At 34.9% G+C, this 22663-nt stretch overlaps 1 protein-coding gene across 3 annotated transcripts in view; it reads left to right on the forward strand.

Annotated features, from left to right (window-relative positions):
* nf1a (neurofibromin 1a) overlaps positions 1-22663 on the forward strand; it is a 130372-nt gene that overhangs the window by 8766 nt on the left and 98943 nt on the right. For all 3 annotated transcript variants that reach the window (XM_056473235.1, XM_056473236.1, XM_056473237.1), the window contains exons 2-14: positions 8992-9135; positions 12505-12588; positions 14590-14780; positions 14982-15088; positions 16923-16990; positions 17112-17187; positions 17272-17429; positions 18401-18574; positions 18649-18777; positions 19716-19790; positions 20264-20395; positions 20501-20629; positions 22345-22458. In XM_056473235.1, the coding sequence (XP_056329210.1) occupies positions 8992-9135; positions 12505-12588; positions 14590-14780; positions 14982-15088; positions 16923-16990; positions 17112-17187; positions 17272-17429; positions 18401-18574; positions 18649-18777; positions 19716-19790; positions 20264-20395; positions 20501-20629; positions 22345-22458 (1581 nt within the window). The remainder of the gene's footprint in view (positions 1-8991; positions 9136-12504; positions 12589-14589; positions 14781-14981; positions 15089-16922; positions 16991-17111; positions 17188-17271; positions 17430-18400; positions 18575-18648; positions 18778-19715; positions 19791-20263; positions 20396-20500; positions 20630-22344; positions 22459-22663) is intronic.

Below are 22663 nucleotides of genomic sequence, written 5' to 3' on the forward strand. Positions count from 1 at the left end.
TATTTCTTTTCTATATGTATTCTGTTAGACTCTTATATTTGCTCTATTTATCTCTGTTTGTAATTTGTTTATTAAATTTCAGGCGCTCTCCTACAAAATAATCCCAGTCAATCTAAAATTAAGTTATCTTGTGAAACATCGCAATATGAATTGCAGAGAATTGCAGTCAATTTCATTGATTTAGCCTGACATGTTTACTGTTCCAAAATATTATAAATGTTTCCTAAAATGGCGACGCAGTGGCGCAGTAGGTAGTGCTGTCGCCTCACAGCAAGAAGGTTGCTGGTTCGAGCCTCGGCTGGGTCAGTTGGCGTTTCTGTGTGGAGTTTGCATGTTCTCCCTGCGTTCGCATGGGTTTCCTCCAGGTGGTCTGGTTTCCCCCACAGTCCAAAGACATGCTGTGCAGGTGAATTGGGTAGGCTAAATTGTCCGTAGTGTATGTGTTTGTAAATGAGTGTGTATGTGTTTCCCAGTGATGGGTTGCGGCTGGAAGGGTTGCCGCTGCATAAAACAAATGCTGGATAAGTTGGCGGTTCATTCCGCTGTGGCGACCCCAGAATAATAAAGGGACTAAGCCGAAAATGAATGAATGAATGAATGAATGAATGAATGTTTCCTAAAATGTAATATAGTGTTTTTAATGGAGGAAATTTTTTTCAGACATTTAAAAAGAGCTTATTTTAGAGCAGTAACAGAATACCGTGAAATTGTGATGTTATTATACCGGCCCATGCCTATTCACACTGTAAAACCCGATAAGTTAAGTTAACTGTGGAAACCGATTGCGGCAAGCCATTTAGAGTTTGAAAAAAATGGTTTGAATACTGTAAACTTGTATACAAATATTGCATCATATACACATGTGCTATTTGTGTTGACTTTTTATCATCAAACAGACGATTTTAGAGTTTTAAGTTCAGTTATCAAATCGGTATGAGTTGAGTCCAAACAACTATATACACTGTAAAAAATGATGGGTTGCACACAATTCTTGCATGTTGTCCCAACACAAATCTTAATTGTTTTTACAAATGTAAGTGGGTTTAACATAAAACTATTAATTTGCCCCCCTACCCCCCCCCCCATTCAAAAAAAAAAAAGAATTGTGTTCTCATTTTAAATATGCATTTTGAACAAGCAGCAAAAGTTGTTTTTTTTACAACTACTCGAATGGCTTTGGATTGCTTTTACCATTAGAGTTAACACAAAAAATATAATGAATTAATTCATAACTCATTAGGTTTGAGTTCTGCTTAATATAATCAGTTCACGAGTCACCAAAACTTTTTTCATTAAGTCAAAGTGACTTTTTTAAAAATTGTAAGTTAAACTTTTCACTGTTAGGTTTTACAGTGCACGTGGCTCTAAATTATTATTAAAAAATAAAAAAAGCCAAACAAGATATTTTGAAGAATATTGACCAGCAGATATTGACATACATAATATGAACAAAAATATCCTGAAAGTTATTGGCTTCTGGTTTTCAATATTGTTAAGAAGATCTTTTGTGTTCGGCAAATGAAAGAAACTCAAACAGGTTTGGAACAAGTGAAGAGTGAGTAAATCATGACAGAATTTTCAGTTCCTTTAAAGGCATTCCGCACCTAAAAAAATACATTTCTGTACTCACCTTTGTGACTTTTCAAACCTTTGTGCCCTCTGTGAAATGATGAAAGTAAGTCGATGAGATCCATCGTTGTTTAGATTCCAGCGTTCTTCCGAATGATTTCTTGTGTCCAATGAAAGAAAGAAAATCATGCAGGTTTGAAGCCACATAAGGGCGATTAAATGATTGAGAATTTTTTTTTTTTGTATTTGGGTGTGCTATAACTTTTTGTTTAACATTAAAAGTAACATTAATTTTTTTTCATTCCAAATGAATCCCCCTTTTCTATATTTGCTAAGTTGAATGTATTTATTTATTTTTTACTTTCAAATTTTGTCAGACATATCTAATTCATCATCATCATCATTGTCATGTCAAACTTGTACTGTAGAAGCTCCACAAAGTATTATTTTTTTCTTTCAAATTCCATATTATTCCTGTTGAAATAAAATCATGGAAGAACATTGTGTTTGGTAATTATACTTTAAAAATATAATTATGATTATACATCACTGTTACTGCTACTTTTAGAGGTACAATATCTTGCTCAACAATGATTTTCTGGCGCAATTTCTTAGTTAAACTAGACACTTATGATGATTGAGTTTCATGTTTACATGATGTAATAATCACTGAAGTACGAATCTGTGCTATTCATTCATGCAGACACACTAAACATGCAGAGATCATATATAAGTCTTAATCTTATTAATGATATGTGCAGACACTAGTCCACATCGTAATTTGATATACAGAGTATTCCAAATTCCATGACATGTTGTATCTATAATTCAGTTTTGGTGCTTTGAGTTCCATTCAATTCTTTTTGTCTTTTGTGCATATTGTAGGGAACTGCATAAGTAGATTTGGCCATGTTATAGCAAAGATAAACTCAAGATGATAAAGAATACGTGCAAATGTTTTTGCAATTTTGAAAAGATTAGCCAAGACGCTTTCAACTGATGTTACAGGGGTGGAAAGCCATATTTGTATTGAACGGTGGCCCGTGAAAGTTTCATTAAACTGTAATACTAAATAATCAAAGTCTGTAATATTTTAAGTGGCTTAGTGTTTTTGGTTAATACGCCATCATGAGTATGGCTGGATCTGCCAAAGTGCACATAAGGGAAGCGAATGGTCCCTGACCTTTCTGGAATTTTAAACCATTCCTGGGAAACAAAGTGCTCACTGTCCATCGGCATCCTGCATTAAAATGGATGTCAACAGGGCTGGGCTCTGCGTGCTGTGAGAGTGCATGTGTTTTATTTGTGTACAGACAGTGTGTGCGCCGGGTTCTTCTCCGGTCTTGAGACTTTCATTTCCAGCCACGCGCTTTTCTCTTAGGGCCACACAGTAGTGGGCCGGAAAGAAGGAGGGAACCTCAGGGTTTTCTCAGAGTTTTTCTGACATGCCGGCACACTGGCCGTTGCAATCATCAGGCCAGCGAAACCAGCAGTGACTTGGCTGTCTAGCACAACAAATGGAGGCCTACTTACCTAAAGCAGATTAACAGCTGATTCCTTGAAATATCAGATTTGAAAAAGGTTTAATCTTTCTTGAGCTGCTTTGACACATTTCTAAGGAAACTGACTAGTTTGCTAAATGTCTACTTTTTTAACTGGCACTTTTGCTGGTCTGCATTTACACTTTTGTATTTTATATTTTATGGTTTTGTTTGCAATTTTAAAATGTAACCCTTAAACAGGTAAGATATGTTGTGTTATTAGGGTATAAAAAGAAAGCTAGAAACCTGTGTCCATTGACTTTTATTGTATCTGTTTTTCTTTCTAGGGAAGTCGATGGTTACAAGTTTTCACCTTTCTTCAAAATATATTTAGTGTTAATCAGAAAAAAGAAACTCTGGTTGGAAGTCACATGACAAAGTCATGACAACAAATGTTTTTAAGTTACTTCAACATATTTTAATCAGGTTTCAACTCAGATTTGTAAGTTATAAAAAGTTCATCTTAATATTTTTTAGTCAGTTTGATTGATGCAAGTTGAGACGACTAGAAAAGTCCAATTGGTTCAACCAGAAACAATAAGGCAGCAAGATTTGAGTCAGTAAATGTTCATTTTTCAGTGAATCATTCATTTAATTTTAAATGGTGTAAACAACAAACTTCATCTAAACAACTAATAATACATTTTTCTTGAATTGCATATAACAATAAATCTTGATAAATCTTTTTTTTTTTTTTTTTTTATAATTTTTTAAATAAAAATTGTATTTTTATTTTTTTAAGGATCATTTTGAATATTAGATTAGTATGTTTTATTGAAAGTAAAAAAAAATATTTTAACTGCAAAGCTTTTGTATTTTATCTACCTTAAAGCAGGGGTGCCCAAACTTTTTCATATGAATGGCCAATATCATTGAGAGCCGCGGGCCGAAGATAAATATAGCAAACTATTTTTCATTAAAGTTGGCCATGAGTGATTTCCTAATTTATTTCATAATATTTCAAAATAAATAGAAATTATTTCTTTAAATTGTATGAGCTAATGCAGTATATTTGTTATAACAGTATAACTTATTGCAATAAAAACATAAACAATCAATGTTCAATGCTGAAAACACTAGTCGAGCAGAATCTGCCTTTTATTTGCTCACCAAAGTCTCTGCATTGTCGGGTGACAGTGTGTACGTTTAAATAAAATCTGTTTCATTTACAGCATTTAATTGAAACATTTAATTTCAGTTAGCTTTTAACAAACAAACAAATAAGGGATTACACTGAATTTGAATTGACAGTCTCAAAACCAACCTCATCATTCTCACTCTCCTCTCAGATGGGATGTTGGGCCAAATCAAAGATTATAGTTTGGGCATAGTTTGGGCATCTCTGCATTACAGTATGTTTTTAATGTTATGAATCTCAAAATATAATGTATAATAACTGAAACATCTAGCAAAATCTAGCTGCTTATTTTTATGTTTTACTGTTTATTTAATGCAGAAAATGTATTAGTTGTACATAAAGACAAAAATATTTAGTTAAATGCTACTTGGGAAATGTTTTATGATTTTAGTTCTCTTATTTTTATTTTGACTTTTTATGCCTCTCAGGCCATGTGTACCTGATATTAATATTCTCTGTTTTCTATTGTCTCCTTTTATGCTCATGTATAAATTGTGCACAGCGCTTTCACAATATTAGATAAAAGGATCAGTATAGGCCATAAATACATCTGCCCCTAGCCTTTCCCCTCAGAAGGAATCAGGAAAGTGCTTGAACATGTACAGAAAAGACTATTTAAAATGGCAGGTGTAAACGTGAATGATTCCCCTGATCTAATTGCTATCAGACTGACCAATAAGCATCTTTATACCAGATGTAAATGGAGCCTAATTTGAATAGAAAGGACGGCAAATAATGGTGAAAAGTCGAGGATCAGGATAAGCCAAAAGCCTTTCAAACTTATTTTGGCAAACAAGCTCCCGAGCTCTATATTTCAGAGCAGTTAGTTGGCGTTTGTAAGTTGTTCGCAAGCTGTGTAACTTCTAGCACAGTTCTTTTGATCCAGAGAGGAACCATAGCACTCGGAAACAGTGAAGAGCAATTCCTCATGAGGGAACGCTTAGAGGGGGAGAGGCCTGCCCTCCACCCCCTCACTGCACATACGCTTCATTAAGACGGCCAGGCCATGTGTGCTTTCAACACTCCCCGCTTGCACACACTTTAACCGCTTGTGTGTGTTGGAAAGAACAAGAGCAGATGTGCTGGCCTGCAGGTGTGCGGTATACAGGCCGGAAGTCTGGAGAGCTGGAGGCGCTTTGTTTTAACACCTAAAGTTTGAGAGTTTAGACCCAGGATGGATGGGTGGGTTGGGGCTTTAAGCACTTGGATGTTCTCTCAGGAGTGGGTGTGTCAAATTTAAGACTCTTCGACCTCTAGCTCTAGAGTCTGTGCATCCCACATGTTACAAGCTGTTCTCCACCCAGTGCTCTCAATAAAGCAGTAACACAGGCTTTGAAATTTAGGCTGTAGGAACCCAATGTTCACGAACACCTGTTAACCAGACCCATCGATTCTAATGTTATCTTAACTTCCTTCGATAAAGCAGTGTAGTATGTATGTGTGTGTGTGTGTGCGTGTGTGAGACTATGTATGCATGCTTGTGTGTATTGTACATACTATGTACTTTGACTCATTTGATTTCGAACAGGAATATTTAAATGATTCCTGATGGGTGAATGTAACATTGAGGACTGGAGTAATTATTAAATTGGAGAGCTGTAGTACAAACATTTTTTTATATTTAAGGGCCATAAAACCCCTGTTTCAGCAGGGTTTTTTCACACCTCTACTTTGGAGAAAGTCAGGAAAGTGGGCGTGTCCAGCTCTGTTTAGGGGGCGTGTCGGAGGAGGGAAAGAGGGAAGGTGCATAAAAATTTGCATAAAAATGGGCGCTGTTTTTTTTTAAAGAGGCAAAACAAACACACAGACGCCGGGGAGAACACAGTGACTGTGTTTACATGGACATCAGTAATCAAATTATTTGCCAAATTATTAAATGGTGGACTTTAACTGCAGTTTGGCTCTTTTAGGAATTTCATTCATGCCCCTCGTGACAAACGAGATATTTGATTCGAGGAGCTGCTGGAAGCATGTATTTTTAAGGCACGGCGAATGAGAGAAAAAAACCTCCGCATTTCTCGGTAACTTAGATGCACTCAAATTTCGTCAAATTTAGTTTTTGATTTCATCAGAAAGCTGCGTGTTATTCCTGTCACACAATGCGGCGAAAATCCTACACGACGGAAATAGTTTGATTGTGGTGCTTGCATGTTTACATTCGGAGAGCAGCATTTACAGCTGATCTTCAGCATTTACAGCTGATCCACAATATTGTAGTGATATTAACGTACTGTAAACTTTAGTAACTTAGAAATCATTTGACTAAGGTCTGTCTTTAAACACTGAAAGAGTACTGCTGACGATACGAACTAACTTTACCATCTGAATTAACAAACAAAGACCACTGATCGCTTACTTAACAAATCTGTTGAGACAGGACAATCAACACCAACTGGAACCGCATCTTTATTAAAAGGAGACGTGCAGCAAATCCGGATTTCACCATTTCCAGATGAGAAAGGGTCTTGGGTAAAAAAATGTTCCTTAGACACGTATTTCTGTCGTGCGTCGCATGCACTGTAATCCACACGTGAGTCCAGCTGCGCTCTCATAGTGTGAAAATGAAAACAACCTTTGTTGTAGCAAATTATAAAAGCAACACTGACGACCCATATCTTCAAACAATTCTTCTCCCACTTATTTTGCCAACACATCGTAGGGTCTCTTCCGTCTGAACACTGTACATGTACAGTCTTCGAAGCCATCATGCATATTAATGAAGTTGCACTGCATACACAATAGAGCGTGCTGATTGGTTTAAACCAAGTCTTTCTCATGAATGAATGCAGCACCACGTCATGAAGTACTCCCAGGTACAGACAGCAACTCTACACACTGGAATACACGCTAAGATCTCATGGCTGTGACGCAGCTTCAAATATTTGTTTCAAATCGGAAGAACAGATTTGCTTGAAGTAACGCAAAAACAACCAATTTTTACTTTTTTGTGTAATTTATGTGTCCTAATAGTGTTTTTAGCAGCGTGAGACACAAAGATGACTGTCAACCGCTTAAAAAATGTGTTTTGGTGTTTCGTGACGCTTTAATGTTTTTTTTTTAATTTAATTTTGTACAGTAGGGCTGGATAATCGAGATGAATATAATTTCGCCAGATCAATTGCATCGCTCTATTTGGAAAGGTTTTATTCATTTAGATAGATTGGGATGATCAAATCTTTTTCTATGCAGTGTGATTGCATAAATTATAATAAATTACAAGCATAAATAAATGCAGCAAAGCAAAGATAAAAGTTAAATAAACAGTACTTTATGGTTTTCTGGAGAGTCGAACAGTATTCAGGTACAAGAATTGAACAATCAAACATAAAATAACATCAGAATCAAAAAGAGCAAATAAGCTCCCGAGCTCAATATTTCAGAGCAATTAGTTGGCGTTTGTAAGTTGTTCGCAAGCTGTGTAACTTCTAGCACAGTTCTTCTGATCCAGAGAGGAACCATAGCACTCTGAAACAGTGAAGAGCAATTCCTCATTATTTTTATCCTTATTCAGGTACAGGAATTGAACCAACGAACATAAAATACCATGCTTGTTGTCTAAATTATAAAAAAATAGCACTTTAATAATGTCTTTGTCGTTTAATCTTTAATAATAATCTAATCCTGCAATGTGACTTGTGTATACACTTATTGCAATATGCAGTAGATGCTCAAACGATATATTGTGCAGGTCTAATGTGTAGCCTTGTTGTGCAATTGTTCTTTAAATAACATAAAATAATCATTATCATTTATCAAATTCTGAATATGGTCATTTACAGTTGTCATTATTTTGTAATTCACAGATTTTACATCTTCTTTACACTTTTAAATTGCATTATGGGACAGTGATTCTGATTGAGCAAAGTTACATTCATTAATATTTTTGACATATATTGTCCTGTTTGGTCATGTAAATCGAGATATAGAGACCTGGTAACGAGTTGCCACCACATTTCTATCATTCTATAGAAAAGTATTACTGATTTTATTTAGATTTAGTTGTCAATGTTTGAAGTGGATCAAAGAAGTTTAAAATCAAACAAAACGTGCTCAGACGTAGCTTAAATAATGTGTTGGTGTACTTTGGGTTATGGATTTATCAAAATAAAAAGCAAAAATCAGTCTAAGGCTCTCGAAAAATGTGGAAAAAATATTAAAAAGCCTTTATTGACATGGTTAATCCTTAAAACTGGTTACCATGATGAAGGCAAGTGTTTGCCGAAATGTGTAGGTGCAGTTTTAAAGAATAGCTATGTCAATAAAGGTTTTTTAATAAATTTTTCTACATTTTGAGTGCCTTGGACTGACTTTTGCTGGATCAAAGAAGCTTTTCAAAATTGTCCTAAGACAAGAATGGGTGTTGTTAAATAGTTTTAGGACTTTGATGAAAGCTGATATACTACAAATGTTGACTACTGTATATACATGATTTCACACAACTAAAAATGTCAATAAGTCACAGTTAAAACAACTGTGCTGAGTTAAATTTTCGAAATCAAATGCTGACTTTGAGAAATGGTTTGCAATTTGAAAGCATAAATAATTGGGAACATCCATGCTGTTAATTAACTTTTTACAGTGTGCTGTTTTTTTATTTAGTCTGTATCAGCCTTTAACAACCTAAACAAGTTGACCGTTAGTCATGATTATGATTTTTTTAAAATTGCATTCTTTGATAAATATGGCAATTTCAGTCACACCTTTCCCCTTTTGTCTTTTTCTTTCTCTTTCTCCCTCATTCAGCTCCCAATTAAAACAGGACAGCAGAGCACCCACACCAAAGTGAGTACAGAGCACAACAAAGAATGTTTGATCAACATCTCCAAGTACAAATTTGCCCTCGTCATCAATGGCCTGACCAACATACTCAAAAATGTGAACAACATGGTAAGTCCACATCCGTAACATTCACGATTCCCAGATTGATAAACAGATTTTTATTTAACTGTCAATGTATTGCACAAATAAATGCAGGATGCCAGATGAAGGTTTACTTATATTCTACATTATTCTTTGCTTTAATTTTTCTAAATCTGACATAAAATTATTTTGCTCAGTGTTTGCATAATGCATTTAAGTGCCAACCTTAAAGCCAATACATGACAAACCAATGCCAAAGAAATAGCGCAGATGAAAACCAGTCTTGTCTGGATCAAAAATCTGAGCATGAACACCAATCCGACGGCAGCAGACTGAAGTGTGCATTCTGCATCTGTGTGAGGATGTTTTTTACACAAACAAATCATAAACAAAGCAGTTTAGTTCCATTCTCACAGAACTTGTCACTCACCACAGAGGGATTTTCTTGCGCAAAAACATTTAATAATCTAATGATCCATATGGTTTACAAATTCTTGAAGCAGACGTAAAGCGAAATTACAGTCAGCAACTTTGTGTTTCCACTTGAGTTGAATCTGTTGCTTGGATTAGTCTCTTGAGTTTTTGTTCTTGCATCATGATTCATTGCTGACTGACCAATCAGAGTGCTCTGTTGCCAACGCTCATTCTACATGCTATATCGGGCCAACTCACTCTAATGTTAAACCGACAAAAAGCCACATGTTGAGCTTGGTGTATCCTCCTTTAAACTGTTGAATTTTCTTGTTATTAAAGGATTAGTTCACCAAACATTATAATTTTGTTATTAATTACTCACCGTCATATTGTTCCAAACCTGTAAGACCAGGGGTTCTCAATCTCAGTCCTGGAGGGCCGGTGTCCTGCAAATTTTAGCTCCAACTGGCCTCAACACATCTGCAAGGATGTTTTTAGAAAGCCTAGTAAGAGCTTGATTAGCTTCCCCAGGTGTGTCTGATTGTGGTTGGAACTAAACTTTGCAGGACACCGGCCCTCCAGGCCCGAGTTTGAGAACCCCTGTGTAAGACTTTCATTCATCACTAGAGCACAAATTCACCCTCCGTATACAGCAAGGGTCCAGATTAGACATAGGCCAGTATAAGTTTCTGACGGTATGATAACCTTGGGTAAATATATCATGGTATCACAATATTGTGATTACTGCTCTAAAGTAAGTTATTTTTAAATGTTTTAGTCAAAAACTACAACTTTTTTTCATCAGTGAACACAATATATTACATTTTTAGAAAACATTTATAATATTTTGGAGCAGTAAACATGTCAGGCTACATAGTTTAAAATAAATCATTGACTTCTGCTATCTTCATTATTTTAAAAAACAGATTTCTTTAGAATACATGAAAAAAAAGCACAAAAAACCTTTACATCTACCATAGGATCGGCATATCATCATTTTTGTTTGCTGTTTTAATACCTTGGCTTTTCCAAACCATGATAAACCTTGAAACCGGTTATCGTCCTATGCCTAGTCCAGATATGTTCAAAAGTCCAGAAAAGAAATCATACACTGTCAAAATATTTCATGTGACTTTAGTAGTTCAACTGTGATCATACAAAGCTCCAAGAACACTTGTATGCATCAAAGAAATTACTTTGTTCACCTTTATCTTTCATGTGACATCGAGGGTATGCCTTTACTACAGTCAATACAATAAATTAGTGGTATTGTGGATATATAGTACAAGTTTTTTGTTTTCTTTTCTGGACTTTGAATGTCTCGGGACCCTTACTGTCTATGGACGGTCAGAGAGCTCTCGAAGTATCTTAATTTGTGTTCTGAAGATCAACAAAGTTGTTTGGGGATCGGAAAAACATAATTAACAACAGAATTAAATATATAGTAAATATATAGTGTTAACCATTATTACTTAATACATTAGTACATAAGTTACTTAAGTCATATGTGGAGTGTTACAAAACACTTCATTCATCATTACATCAGTAATCAAATGATTTACATTAATCTAAATGAAATATTAATATGATTGTTCACACGAGTTTCTTTTAGAATGTTATTTTTATGTTCCTGTTTTACGTTTTATAGTACAAGTAGCCACAGCCATATCACCCTGCAGCCCAAGACCGGTTACTCACTGAAGCTAAGCAGGGCTGAGCCTGGTCAGTACCTGGATGGGAGATCACATGGGAAAAACTAGGTTGCTGTTGGAAGTGGTGTTAGTGAGGCCAGCAGGGGGCGCTCAACCTGTGGTCTGTGTGAGTCCTAATGCCCCGGTAAAAGTGAAGGGGACACTACACTGTCAATGGGCGCCGTCTTTCGGATAAGACGTTAAACCGAGGTCCTGACTCTGTGGTCACTAAAAATCCAATGGCACTTCTCGTAAAGAGTAGGGGTGTAACCCCGGTGTCCTGGCCAAAGTCCCTCAATCGGCCATTACCCATTATGGCCTCCTAATCATACCCATCCACCAAATTGGCACTATCGCTGTCTCTTCACTCCACCAATAGCTGGTGTGTGGTGAGCGCACTGGTGCCGTTGTCCTGTGGCTGCCATCGCATCATCCAAGTGGATGCTGCACACTGGTGGTGGTGTGAAGAGACTCCCCTCATGATTGTGAAGTGCTTTGGGTGTATGGCCATACACAATAAATGTGCTATATAAATACACATTACATTACAATTATTGATTGTCATTACGTCACCACCTGACTCTATCCAGCATTTCCTCTGGATTTTGCACATCAAGTTCATGTTCACCATGGTACTGTAGAAGACCCTACTCAGTGTTAGTACTGCACAATTCCTCTGACAGTAAAACACATTTTACTAGATTGTCCTGCTTTTAATGAATCCAGAAGACTTATTATGAAATGAACTCTCTTAAGGACGTTTTAGCAAAGTGACACCAGGACAAATTGTAGAATTTTTATCATGTATTTGCGCTAAAAATCATATTTAATTTTTGTATTGATTAGTTTGTTGATTTTTAATTGTATATTTATTATTAAAATGTTCTTGCCATGAAATCCTTGGTTGCTGACATGGCATTAAATAAAAAAATGTTACATTTTATGATACTGTAAGTTATTTTGTGTGATTATTGAAAGTTTTTCGCCAAATGCAGTTTATTTATCATGATATTTGTGCAAACATGCAAATTCATTAGCAACAGACTCTTTTGTGCTTTAACAATGCAACAAAAAACAATACTCTTCTAATCTTAATTTAATTTGTGTTACTTTAATTATGACTTTAGCCAGATTAAGGTAATTAAAACTCTCTTAATATGGTCTACTCTGAATCAGAGTATTGTCTTCATCATATTAAAATCAGAGTATTAATGCCCATGTAAACATACTTTATGTTGGCAGCACACTGGATCAGAGTTAATGTCAATATTTTTCTATATCTCATTCATAGCGGATATTTGGCGAAGCTGCTGAGAAGAACCTCTACCTCTCCCAGCTGATCATCCTGGACACACTTGAGAAGTGTCTAGCAGGGGTGAGCTGCTCGTCTTATCCCAGCATGAACTTTGTCTGACCTATAGCTTGTTTTGACTGTCTTACGTCCTGCCTTTTATCTGCATTGTCCCATGCTGTGGTTTCAACTTTATTGCTGAATGCGATGCAAAGCTGCTTTACATTCACAATTGTTCCATTGTTGCCAGTCCACACCCTGACCTTCATCAGCTTGCATAGGTTTTATTCTCAAGTTTCATATCGAAAGTATCTGTACAGTCCCTTTACTGTGGTAGGCTGTGAAGCTCTATCAAATGAAATGAATGTGGTGAAACTGGAACTTCTTCATAACCACATGCTTTTAGAAATGAATCAACATTTTGGAACCTGACAGAACTGTCAACAACCAGAACATTTACTTACGCTACGGCACTACTACGGCACTCCTCTCAAAGAGGCAAACATAACTGACATTTAGCCTACAATTCTTACACAACCTACAGTTTTATCTTCTCTCTCTTTTGGTAGTACCCAATTTAAACGTGAGATTTTGGAAACCAGATCTAAATTTATTGGGAACGATCGGGTCGGGTAGTGGGCAATAGGTGAACAAAGACTAAATACACAGCGGGAGCAGTCGGGTGCAGAATAAAACCTGGCAGAAGTGGGACTAAAAATAATCAATCCCGTGCAGACCTCTACTCTAATGTGGATGTGAAAACTAAGGTTTGTCTATTAGAAGTCGGATATAAATGTTACTTTTGTCCCTACAAGAACTCTTGCCATTTAAACGTTATTTACTTTTAAACTGAAATACTCAGACATTTCAAATCTAAGGATGTGTTATTGCACTAAATAACCTGTGGATTGATCATTACTGTGATGCATGAAAAGGGAAACACAACTTGTAATAAGAAAAAAAGAACTGCTACAATAATTTACTTTCTGCATTTAAAAACTGAAATTCAGACCTAACTGCGGGACATGGCCCCAAAATCAGCTGGTATTTGGCAGCTCCATCAAGGGTTGCATGCTGAATGTGCTGTTAAAGCCTGGAAAGCAAATGCTGTCAGGGCTTAGAGAAAATCACTTTGTTACTTTCATCCCACGTTACTTTCATTCCCACTCTCCCCTAGTGTAAAACGGCTATAACATGAATTTGTATGGCTTTTATCGTAACATTATAAGGACACAGATATCGCTCTGGCCTCAAAAAGCAGAAAACTATCCAGAATTGTATTAAGATTACTCAAAAACATTTATCTCAGCCTTAGAGACCAAACCCTGGTAAAACAATTAAATCCTCAACTTTTACTCTCAGACAGTGGGCTTTGAACCGGCCCTGTCAAGAGATTATTACATTTGCAGGTGTTTCCTCGTCTTGAGATTGTCTGGTTTTTCCAGTATAGATTATTAATTTTCACTTGCTCAGATGCTACGCAGCTGTTCACTGTCTGTACATTTGGTTTTGTTTTCACAATTCTTTTTTTTCCCCATGCCATTTCCTTTTGTGTCACTGAGATGCAAATATATACTTACAGAAAACATTCATTTTCATGCTGTTTAGGATTCAGTTCTTTCACAAAAATTTCAAAAACAACTTTGTGCCTAATACTACAGAGAGCTTTTCTCCCTACCATCGTTGTTACACATTTAGGACGCTTAGCTTGACCTAGTATGCGTGCAGTGTATTGATCCACTAATGTGTTTGCTGGGTGGTCTGTCATTGGATTTCATTACCGTTCGCTTCCCCCTTTCCTGCTTTCTACTAATCCAGAAGCGCTTTCTACTCACTGTAGTAAATTTAGTCAGGTTATTTGATACGTTTACAAGTCAATTTCACCATTCTGACAAATGTTAGCCACTAATAAAAGTTCCTATTTTCATGCTCAATCTACAAATAAACGGCAGAGACTACAAGAGTAAAATCATTTACACAATGAGTATTAGCTTTTACAGTGCATTGGTTGATTATGTTGGATAATACACTGTAAAAATATAATAGAAATAATAAAATATACGGTATGTTTGTGTGCATTATCAGCAACCTAAGGATTGCCTGAGGCTGGATGAGGCTATGTTGGTAAAACAGTTGCTGCCTGAAATCTGTCACTTCCTGCACTCGTACCGTGAGGGCCAGCAACACGCCACTCAGCTGCGCAGCTCCGCCTCCGCTGTGCTTTTCTCTCTCAGCTGCAACAACTTTAATGCCGTCTTCAGTCGTATCTCCACCAGGTACCTCTCTAACACATTAGGGGTTCCTCAGGGCTTTGCTCTAGGACCTTTCTCATTATGTAAAATAGCCCATAATAAAACGAATTGTAAACAGTTCAAGTCTTTTTTTTACAAAGCTATTGTGATTTGTATGATGCTACTAAAAGTCCTATTAAAATATTAGCAAAGTTTTGATGTTAGTCTACCAATGTCTTGTTATAGGTTGCAAGAGCTCACAGTTTGTACAGAGGATACAGTGGATGTCCATGACATTGAGCTCATTCAGTATATCAATGTCGATTGCTCCAAGTTGAAGAGACTCCTACAGGGTAAAGCATTCTCTAGTTTTTTTTTTAACTTTGTGATCCACGTATGTGTTGGTAAAATGCATTTAGAGTAATCTCAAGTAATGTAAATCTAAAAAAAAAAAAAAAAAAATATATATATATATATATATATATATATATATATATATATATATATATATATATATATATATATATACAATACACTAAAACTAACTAGTAGGCAGTCATTTTGAGTTTTTGTTAAAAAATAAAAGTAAAATAAAAATCCTTATATCCCTTATACCTTATATAATCCTAATGCCTTATATCTGCAAGCAAATCCTCTAGTAGGCCAATCAGGATAGAGTATCCGTCAGAAGAGCCAGTTAACTGAAGTTGGTTCCAACTGATTAGCATCAAATCCTCAGTGAGGGAGTTAGAGAAACAACAAATTCAAAGAGCACAAGAGAGACACTTACGGAAAGTAACACTCGTATAACTACAATACCCAGATTTTTCCTAAATATGTGTTTATTTTACTGGAACGTGTTGTTTTTTTTGGTAAAATTGCAAAACATAAGAGTTCTTAATATTTCTACCTCGAATGGACATAATGGTCAAATTGATCACATGCATTTCAGCATTCCCTGTTTTTTCCCATGACTTTGAAAAGCCATGCCTCTAGTGCCTAGCAACTCAATGCTAACAAAATAACTTTCTCATAGCAAAAGCAGAATTTTACTTCAGACATGTTTTTAAAACGTTCAGAAACAACCTTTTCATTGTGGTAAATTAAGTTTGCTCTCCTGCTTGCCAGACAAAGTGAGGTAAGCACCTTTGGTGGTGGTTTTCAACTTTGAAAACTGAACTGACACAGTTTCAATTTTCTAGAACTTCTATGTTAAGCTGCTTTGACACAATCTACATTGTAAGAGACATTATAAATAAAGATGATGAATTGAATTGGTGGTCTAGTAACTCATACACAATTATAGCCTATATTACAAAAATGTTGTATTATTAGGGTAATGTCTTAATAGAATTTGAGGAGAGCCATTCAAAGCTTAATTCTGAAATCATAATAGAAGCTTCAAATGTAATTTTGATTTGACAAATTTCGATTTGGTACAGTCTCGTGTGAATAGTCAGAATGACTGCTATGACCATTCTGGCAGTTATAGTGTTAAACTCAGTGATGTGAACCATAACAATGGGGTTCATTTGACTGTACCAATTCTTCAGTGCTTGCATATGGAATTTGCATGTAAATGTATGCAAAAACCAATCCAGGGTATCCGCATGGTCTTTAAAAAGCCTTAAGAAGTCTTAAATTTCCTTTGTTCATGTATAGCTCCCCAATCTGACCATTAACACCCATACAATCACCAACAATCCACTTCAATTAAACTTTGATTTAAAATAGCCTTTAATTACTTTCCTCACAGTAACATTTGCTTAAAAGTTTATTTATTTACTGCTGAAGATACTGACCTGACCTAAAAAATTTTATTATTATAATTGTACAGTAATTGACAGCTGTGTTTTGTTCTATCCTTGGTAAGGGTTATAAGGTTTGTGAATGGATAAATTAAAAAATATTCAATCTAAATTATTATTATTATTATATTATTAAATGTATTAAATTTTAAACATGTTTTGATGTGGCAAGTAAAAATATTTTCTAACTGGGATATTCATTAGCATTTACCCTTGTATAAGTCTAAAATTTAATTCATAAAGATATTAAAAATCTCTTAAAGTCTTAAATTTAACTTGGTAAAACCTGTAGAAATCCTGAAATCAGGGGCACTTCGGATGATTTCAGGTAAATGGATTACCTTCAGTTGTCTGACATCTTCCTGTTTATTCCTTTCAGAAACAGTACTTAAGTTCAAATCTTTGAAAAAGCCGGCTCAGCTTGCAGTAATCAGCAGTTTAGAAAAGGTATGTGCTTTTCAAACAGTCAAATAGATCAAAACACTTTTTTTTTTTTTTTTGGTACTTGTTTTAATAAATCTCCAAAAGGCTGATAATAGTAAATGTATCTGAAATCTGTTTGTGATAGGCTTTCTGGAACTGGGTTGAACACTACCCTGATGATTTCACTATGCTCTATCAGAGACCCCAGGCCGACATGGCCGGTGAGTGACACTTGTTTACTAGATTGTTTGCTGAAGGATGTGTAAAGTCTTCACAGAGGTTAAACTGTGCATCTCTGTATGCAGACTGTGCAGAGAAACTGTTCGACCTAGTGGACAGTTTTGCAGAAAGCGCAAAGAGAAAAGCTGCTGTGTGGCCGCTGCAGATCATCCTGCTCATCCTCTGTCCAGAGATCACACAGAGCATCACCAAAGAAGTAGGGGGAGAGGAGAAAGCTAACAAGGTCAGACTTCTGTTCCAGCTCAATCTCTTAGCATTCAAGTGTGCTGATTTATTTTTCAGGGGAGGGTTTACTAGTCACTCCAGGATTTTTGTGTTTCTGTGATTACAAAATTGATTACAACATCAATCATATCCTACAAAATGGAGTGTCTATTTTTATAGTTTTTTTATTGCTGCTGATTTGACACCAATTTTAGGCCCTGTTTACACTAATACGTTTTAGTTTTAAAATGCTTAAGTTTTGCTGCGGTTACTCCATCCGTCCACACTACCCCAGAATTCTTAAGTCCCGAAAACTGAACTTTTTAGAGACACTGAAGAGAGAAAGTCAGAAAAGGAAGAGCCACAGCAAAATCAACTAGTCATTTTAGGGCATAAAAATAGGAGAAAAAGGTCCCACAAAATCCAGTAGGAAGTTTTTTTAAGCAGCCATTAAACATTTTAACCAGTCATATTATGTAAGTCAGAATTACTCGGCCTCCTGAATTATTTTACCCCTGTATATTTTTCCCCCAATTTCTGTTTAACTCTTTAATTTCTGTTTTTTATCTTTGCCATGATGACAGTACTTAATATTTTACTGGATATTTTTCTCTTCATCTTAAAGTGCAATTTAAAGGCTTAATTAGGTTAACTTGCCTAGTTAACCTAATTAACCCAGTTAAGGCCTTAAATTAAGGAAATTAGGCAAGTCATTGTATAACAGTGGTTTGTTCAGTAGACAATCAAAAAATTATATAATAATATTGACCTTAAAATGTTTGGGTTTTTTAATTAAAAACAGCTTTTATTCTAGCCGAAATAAAGCAAATAAGACTTTCTCTAGAAGAAAAAATATTATCAGAAATACTGTGAAAATTTCTTTGCTCCATTAAATATCACTTGAGAAATATTTAAAAAGAATAAATATATCACAGGAGATTGAATTAATGACAAATATTATCTGTTTTTTTTTTCTTTTTTCATCAACAGAAGTCATTTGTGGACAGTCTACGAAAGGCTCTTGGTCAACACAGCGGCAGCAAACAGTTGACGGAAAGTGCAGCTGTTGCATGCGTCAAACTCTGCAAAGCATGCACCTACATCAACTGGGAGGATAATTCTGTCATCTTTCTCCTGGTTCAGTCCATCGTCATGGACCTTAAGGCAAGGATGACTATTGTGTAAATGAATAAGTATGGATTGAATGGAAAGAGATGTTAAATTTTCTTCTTCCTCAGGGTCTTCTGTTTAACCCTACCAAACCTTTCTCAAGGGGTACAGGCTGCCAGAGCGCAGATGTGGATTTGATGATCGACTGCTTTGTGTCATGTTATCGCATCAATCCTCGAAACAACCAGCATTTTAAAGTAAGTTTGGTAACTTAATCTTAAAATTCGTATTTAATATTATTGCTTTCACGGCATACTGAGATAAATGGAAGCTGTTTTCTGCCATAAACTGCTGTTTATTATAATTTTCACAAATTTTCACAAATTGAACGAGATATACACTGTAAAAATATCTGTTAATTAACAGTTTCAATATTCAGAAGTGTTTTCCATTTATTTACGGTTGTGAAATGCATTATGGGACATTGATCTCTTCTGTCGACTCTTAATGCTGAAAATTTAGCTTAGTTTAACAAAGTGACTTTTATTGACATTTTTGTTGTTTGAAATAATATAATGTATAATAAATAGTATATATAGAAATAAGTGTCAAATAACAGAATGTACTGGCAGCTTATTACAAGGGTTTTGTACCATAAGATACAACACCGACCCAGAGAATGTATTACTTTAAACTATAAAATATGTTCATAAAAGTCTTTTTTTCAAACTTTTCAAGGTTAAAAGTTGTTGGAAGAAAGGTTAAGGGAGTTCAAAAGCATAAATAAATGTTGGGGGAATAAATAAAAATATGAATCACAAAATACGAAAAACTGCTCATTTACAGATATTTTTGTGTTTGTGGATATTTTTGCGTTTCTGAATTTTTGGATATGATCTCATATGACTTAAATTAAATTAATTCTTGCAATTCTGATTTCTACAATTCTATTCTTGATTGCAAAGTAGAAACTTGTAATAAAACTCAAAGAATACCGCATTTCTGTGAAAAGATCTGTTAACAAACAGTTATTAAGAAAAGTCACAATTAATATTTTTTTATTACAAATATGTTTGTTAGTGGTTGAAACAAGAAACAGTAAACATTAATTTCAACAGAATAAACCTAAAAACGATTCATCTAAAAATGTCAGATGTCACTTTTAAAAAAATTAATTAATTCATTTCTTTACTAGGTGTGTCTGGCCTCAACTTCTCCTCCTACGTTCCATTTCGTCCTTGTCAACTCCTTGCACAAAATTATCACAAATGTAAGTATAAGTTCTTAATTGATGAATGCACTTGCAGTGTTTTGCAGTAGCCAAAAGTCAGATCATTTCAGAAACTTTACGTTAAATTTAACTAATATACATTATAATGTTTAACATTATGCAAATGAGCCGCAGCTAATAATCCTAAAGTGTTTGCAAGATTTTTCATGATATGTTCAATGCAGTGCAATGACTTTATTTACTGATACAAAATGATATTTGATATACATATTTTATAGTAACATATTTTATATACAGACAGTAAACAAACTATTTTTTCCACCAATAAAATTATTAAAATTATGATCAGAAATTCTGACTGTTTACTGTAGAAAGTCCATCTGCCTTCAAGTGACTTTCAGTAATAAAAATCACTGAATTTACAACATCTTGAGTTTATGATCTCTCATTCCAGAAGTGCACTGTACTTTCGTCAGTTGTTGCTTATTAATGCTTCACCCTCATGTTTCTAGTCCCACCTGGACTGGTGGCCGAAGATTGACGCCATCTACTGCTACTCAGGAGAACTGCGCACCATGTTTGCAGACACACTGGGTCGAGTGATTCAGAGTCTCAGTGCACATCCGCCTCTGAGGATGACATCAGTGAGACATGCTAAAATACTACACATTAAAATGCATACAATCTATTATGTATAGAAAAAAACACTGGACTTTGAATTGGTTAAAGTTGCAATTTATTACTTGCAGAGTCTGACATTTAAAGAGAAAATGACAACTAGTTTGAAGTTTAAGGAAAAGTCCACAGATCTCGATTCACGTTCTTTGCTGCTGGCCCTGGTCAAACTCATCCACGCTGACCCCAAACTAATGCTGCACGTGAGTATATAAGACTGATATATGGATTAAAGTGTTATTTTGATTTTGTGAATGTTACTGACTGATATATTAAAACAATTTACAATAGAACCAGTCGGTATCAATAATTAACATAATAATAATAATAATCAATAATTATTAATCAGTATATAGGTCAAATTCTGCTAATCTTTCAAGTTAAAGGCAGATTTTTATAGAAACAAGACTAACTACTAAGTTAAACTACTTTTTTTTGGTCAAGAATATAAACGCTTCACATATCTGAGGTACAATATACATGTTATTATAAATATAAAATTAGTATCGAGTAAAATATATATGATATATGGATTAGAGTTATTTTGATTTTGCTGATATTACTGACATTGTAAAAGAAAATAAAATAAAAACAGGTTCGTATCAATAATTATCACAATATAGGTCAAATCTCTGTTCTTTCAAGTTAAATGGCAGATTTTTGTAGAAACCAGACAGTTAATTGTTAAACTACTCTAAAGACTAAAATCTTTTAGCTTTTTTCCTTTACAAAATATTTTAACAGGGATAATTTATTAGGTTTTTGTTCTCTGTGAGGACACCACGCAGATGTTAATCCATATTCAGTAAAGCATTGGCAACTGTAAACATTTTATATAAATATTATTTTATTTTGTTAAAATGAGACCATGTCATTTATATTTTTATGCAATTTAAAAAAATCGTTATGATATATAAAGCCCCACATATAGCACCTCATTGTTATGCTGAAATTCATGCTAGTTGTTTTAGTACAATTAAGTATAAATACATTTACACAAATAGCTGAAAAACAACTGGAGTTAAATTCAACGACTTAAGTCCTTTTTTTATTTTCATTACATTTACATTAATAAAACATTTCTCTCAACCTTGCCACAATACCATGGTGCAGTTACTGGTATAAAAGTAAATTCTTCAATGAGCCTTTTAACTAAAGCATGCTTTTACTATCTGCCTTTAAAAATATGTTTCTATTTTATCAATGCAAAATCACATTGCGATGGTTATCATTATCGTTGTAGCACAAAACTCTAATATGACTATCTGGTGCACCATAATAAAACAGAGAGAGAAAAAAAAGACAAGATAAATTGCATGAATGTAAAATTCACTATTTATAATTTCACTCAGAAATGACTCAAAAAATAATTTCACTCAAAAATAGACCAGTAATCCTAAATAAAACTAAACATTTACAAATATACAAGTATTTAAATATAAATATAAAACACACAAAGGTTATAGAGACATTTGCAGCCTTTTATTATTGTAATTTTGTTTGTGAGTCTCTTTCAATCAGTGCCAGATTAAATGTGTGTGCACTTTTCTTGTTTTGGTTTCTTTGGAATCAGAATCAGGGTTGTGGAAAGTTCAGAAAGTTTAAACAAGTCACCTCTGACCTGTTGCTGCTTTAATTCTCATAAGATGCTCTAATCCAACTGTGCTCATGTTTAAATGTTTTCTGATTTGTTTAAATCCTGGATTATCCAGATTAGGTTTTGGAAGTGGATTTCTGACAACCCAAACACCGCCCGCCCCCTCCCTTGTTCTTTTCTTAACATGATTTGATATGAAGTGTAAAATGGGCAAATATAGTTTTTCTTCTACATATTGTTTCTACATCTAGCATTGGAATTGTTGGTTAAAGATGATTTTGATCAAGTTTGACTCCTATGATTGTGCTTTCACACCACCAGAATCCAGGGAAACCTGGTCAGGAGATTCAGAACAGCACAGCTGAGATCATCAAAGGTCTGGTTCAGCTGGTTCCTCTTACCCACAGTGCTGAGCTTTCCCAAGAGGCGATGGAGGTGAGACTATTTGTTTGTTTGTTTGTTTGTTTTACATCTCTTGATCGTACTTCCATCTTTGCTGCATAGTATGGCTAATACCGTTTCTTAAAAAGCTGTTTACTGCTTATAGTAGGATTCCATTAGTCAAACGTAATGAATTTACTGACATAAACATTACATTTATTAAAGTATTTGTTCATATTTCTTAAGGTTAGTTGATGAA

The sequence above is a fragment of the Danio aesculapii genome, chromosome 15, assembly GCF_903798145.1.
Source record: "Danio aesculapii chromosome 15, fDanAes4.1, whole genome shotgun sequence".
NCBI lineage: Eukaryota > Metazoa > Chordata > Actinopteri > Cypriniformes > Danionidae > Danio > Danio aesculapii.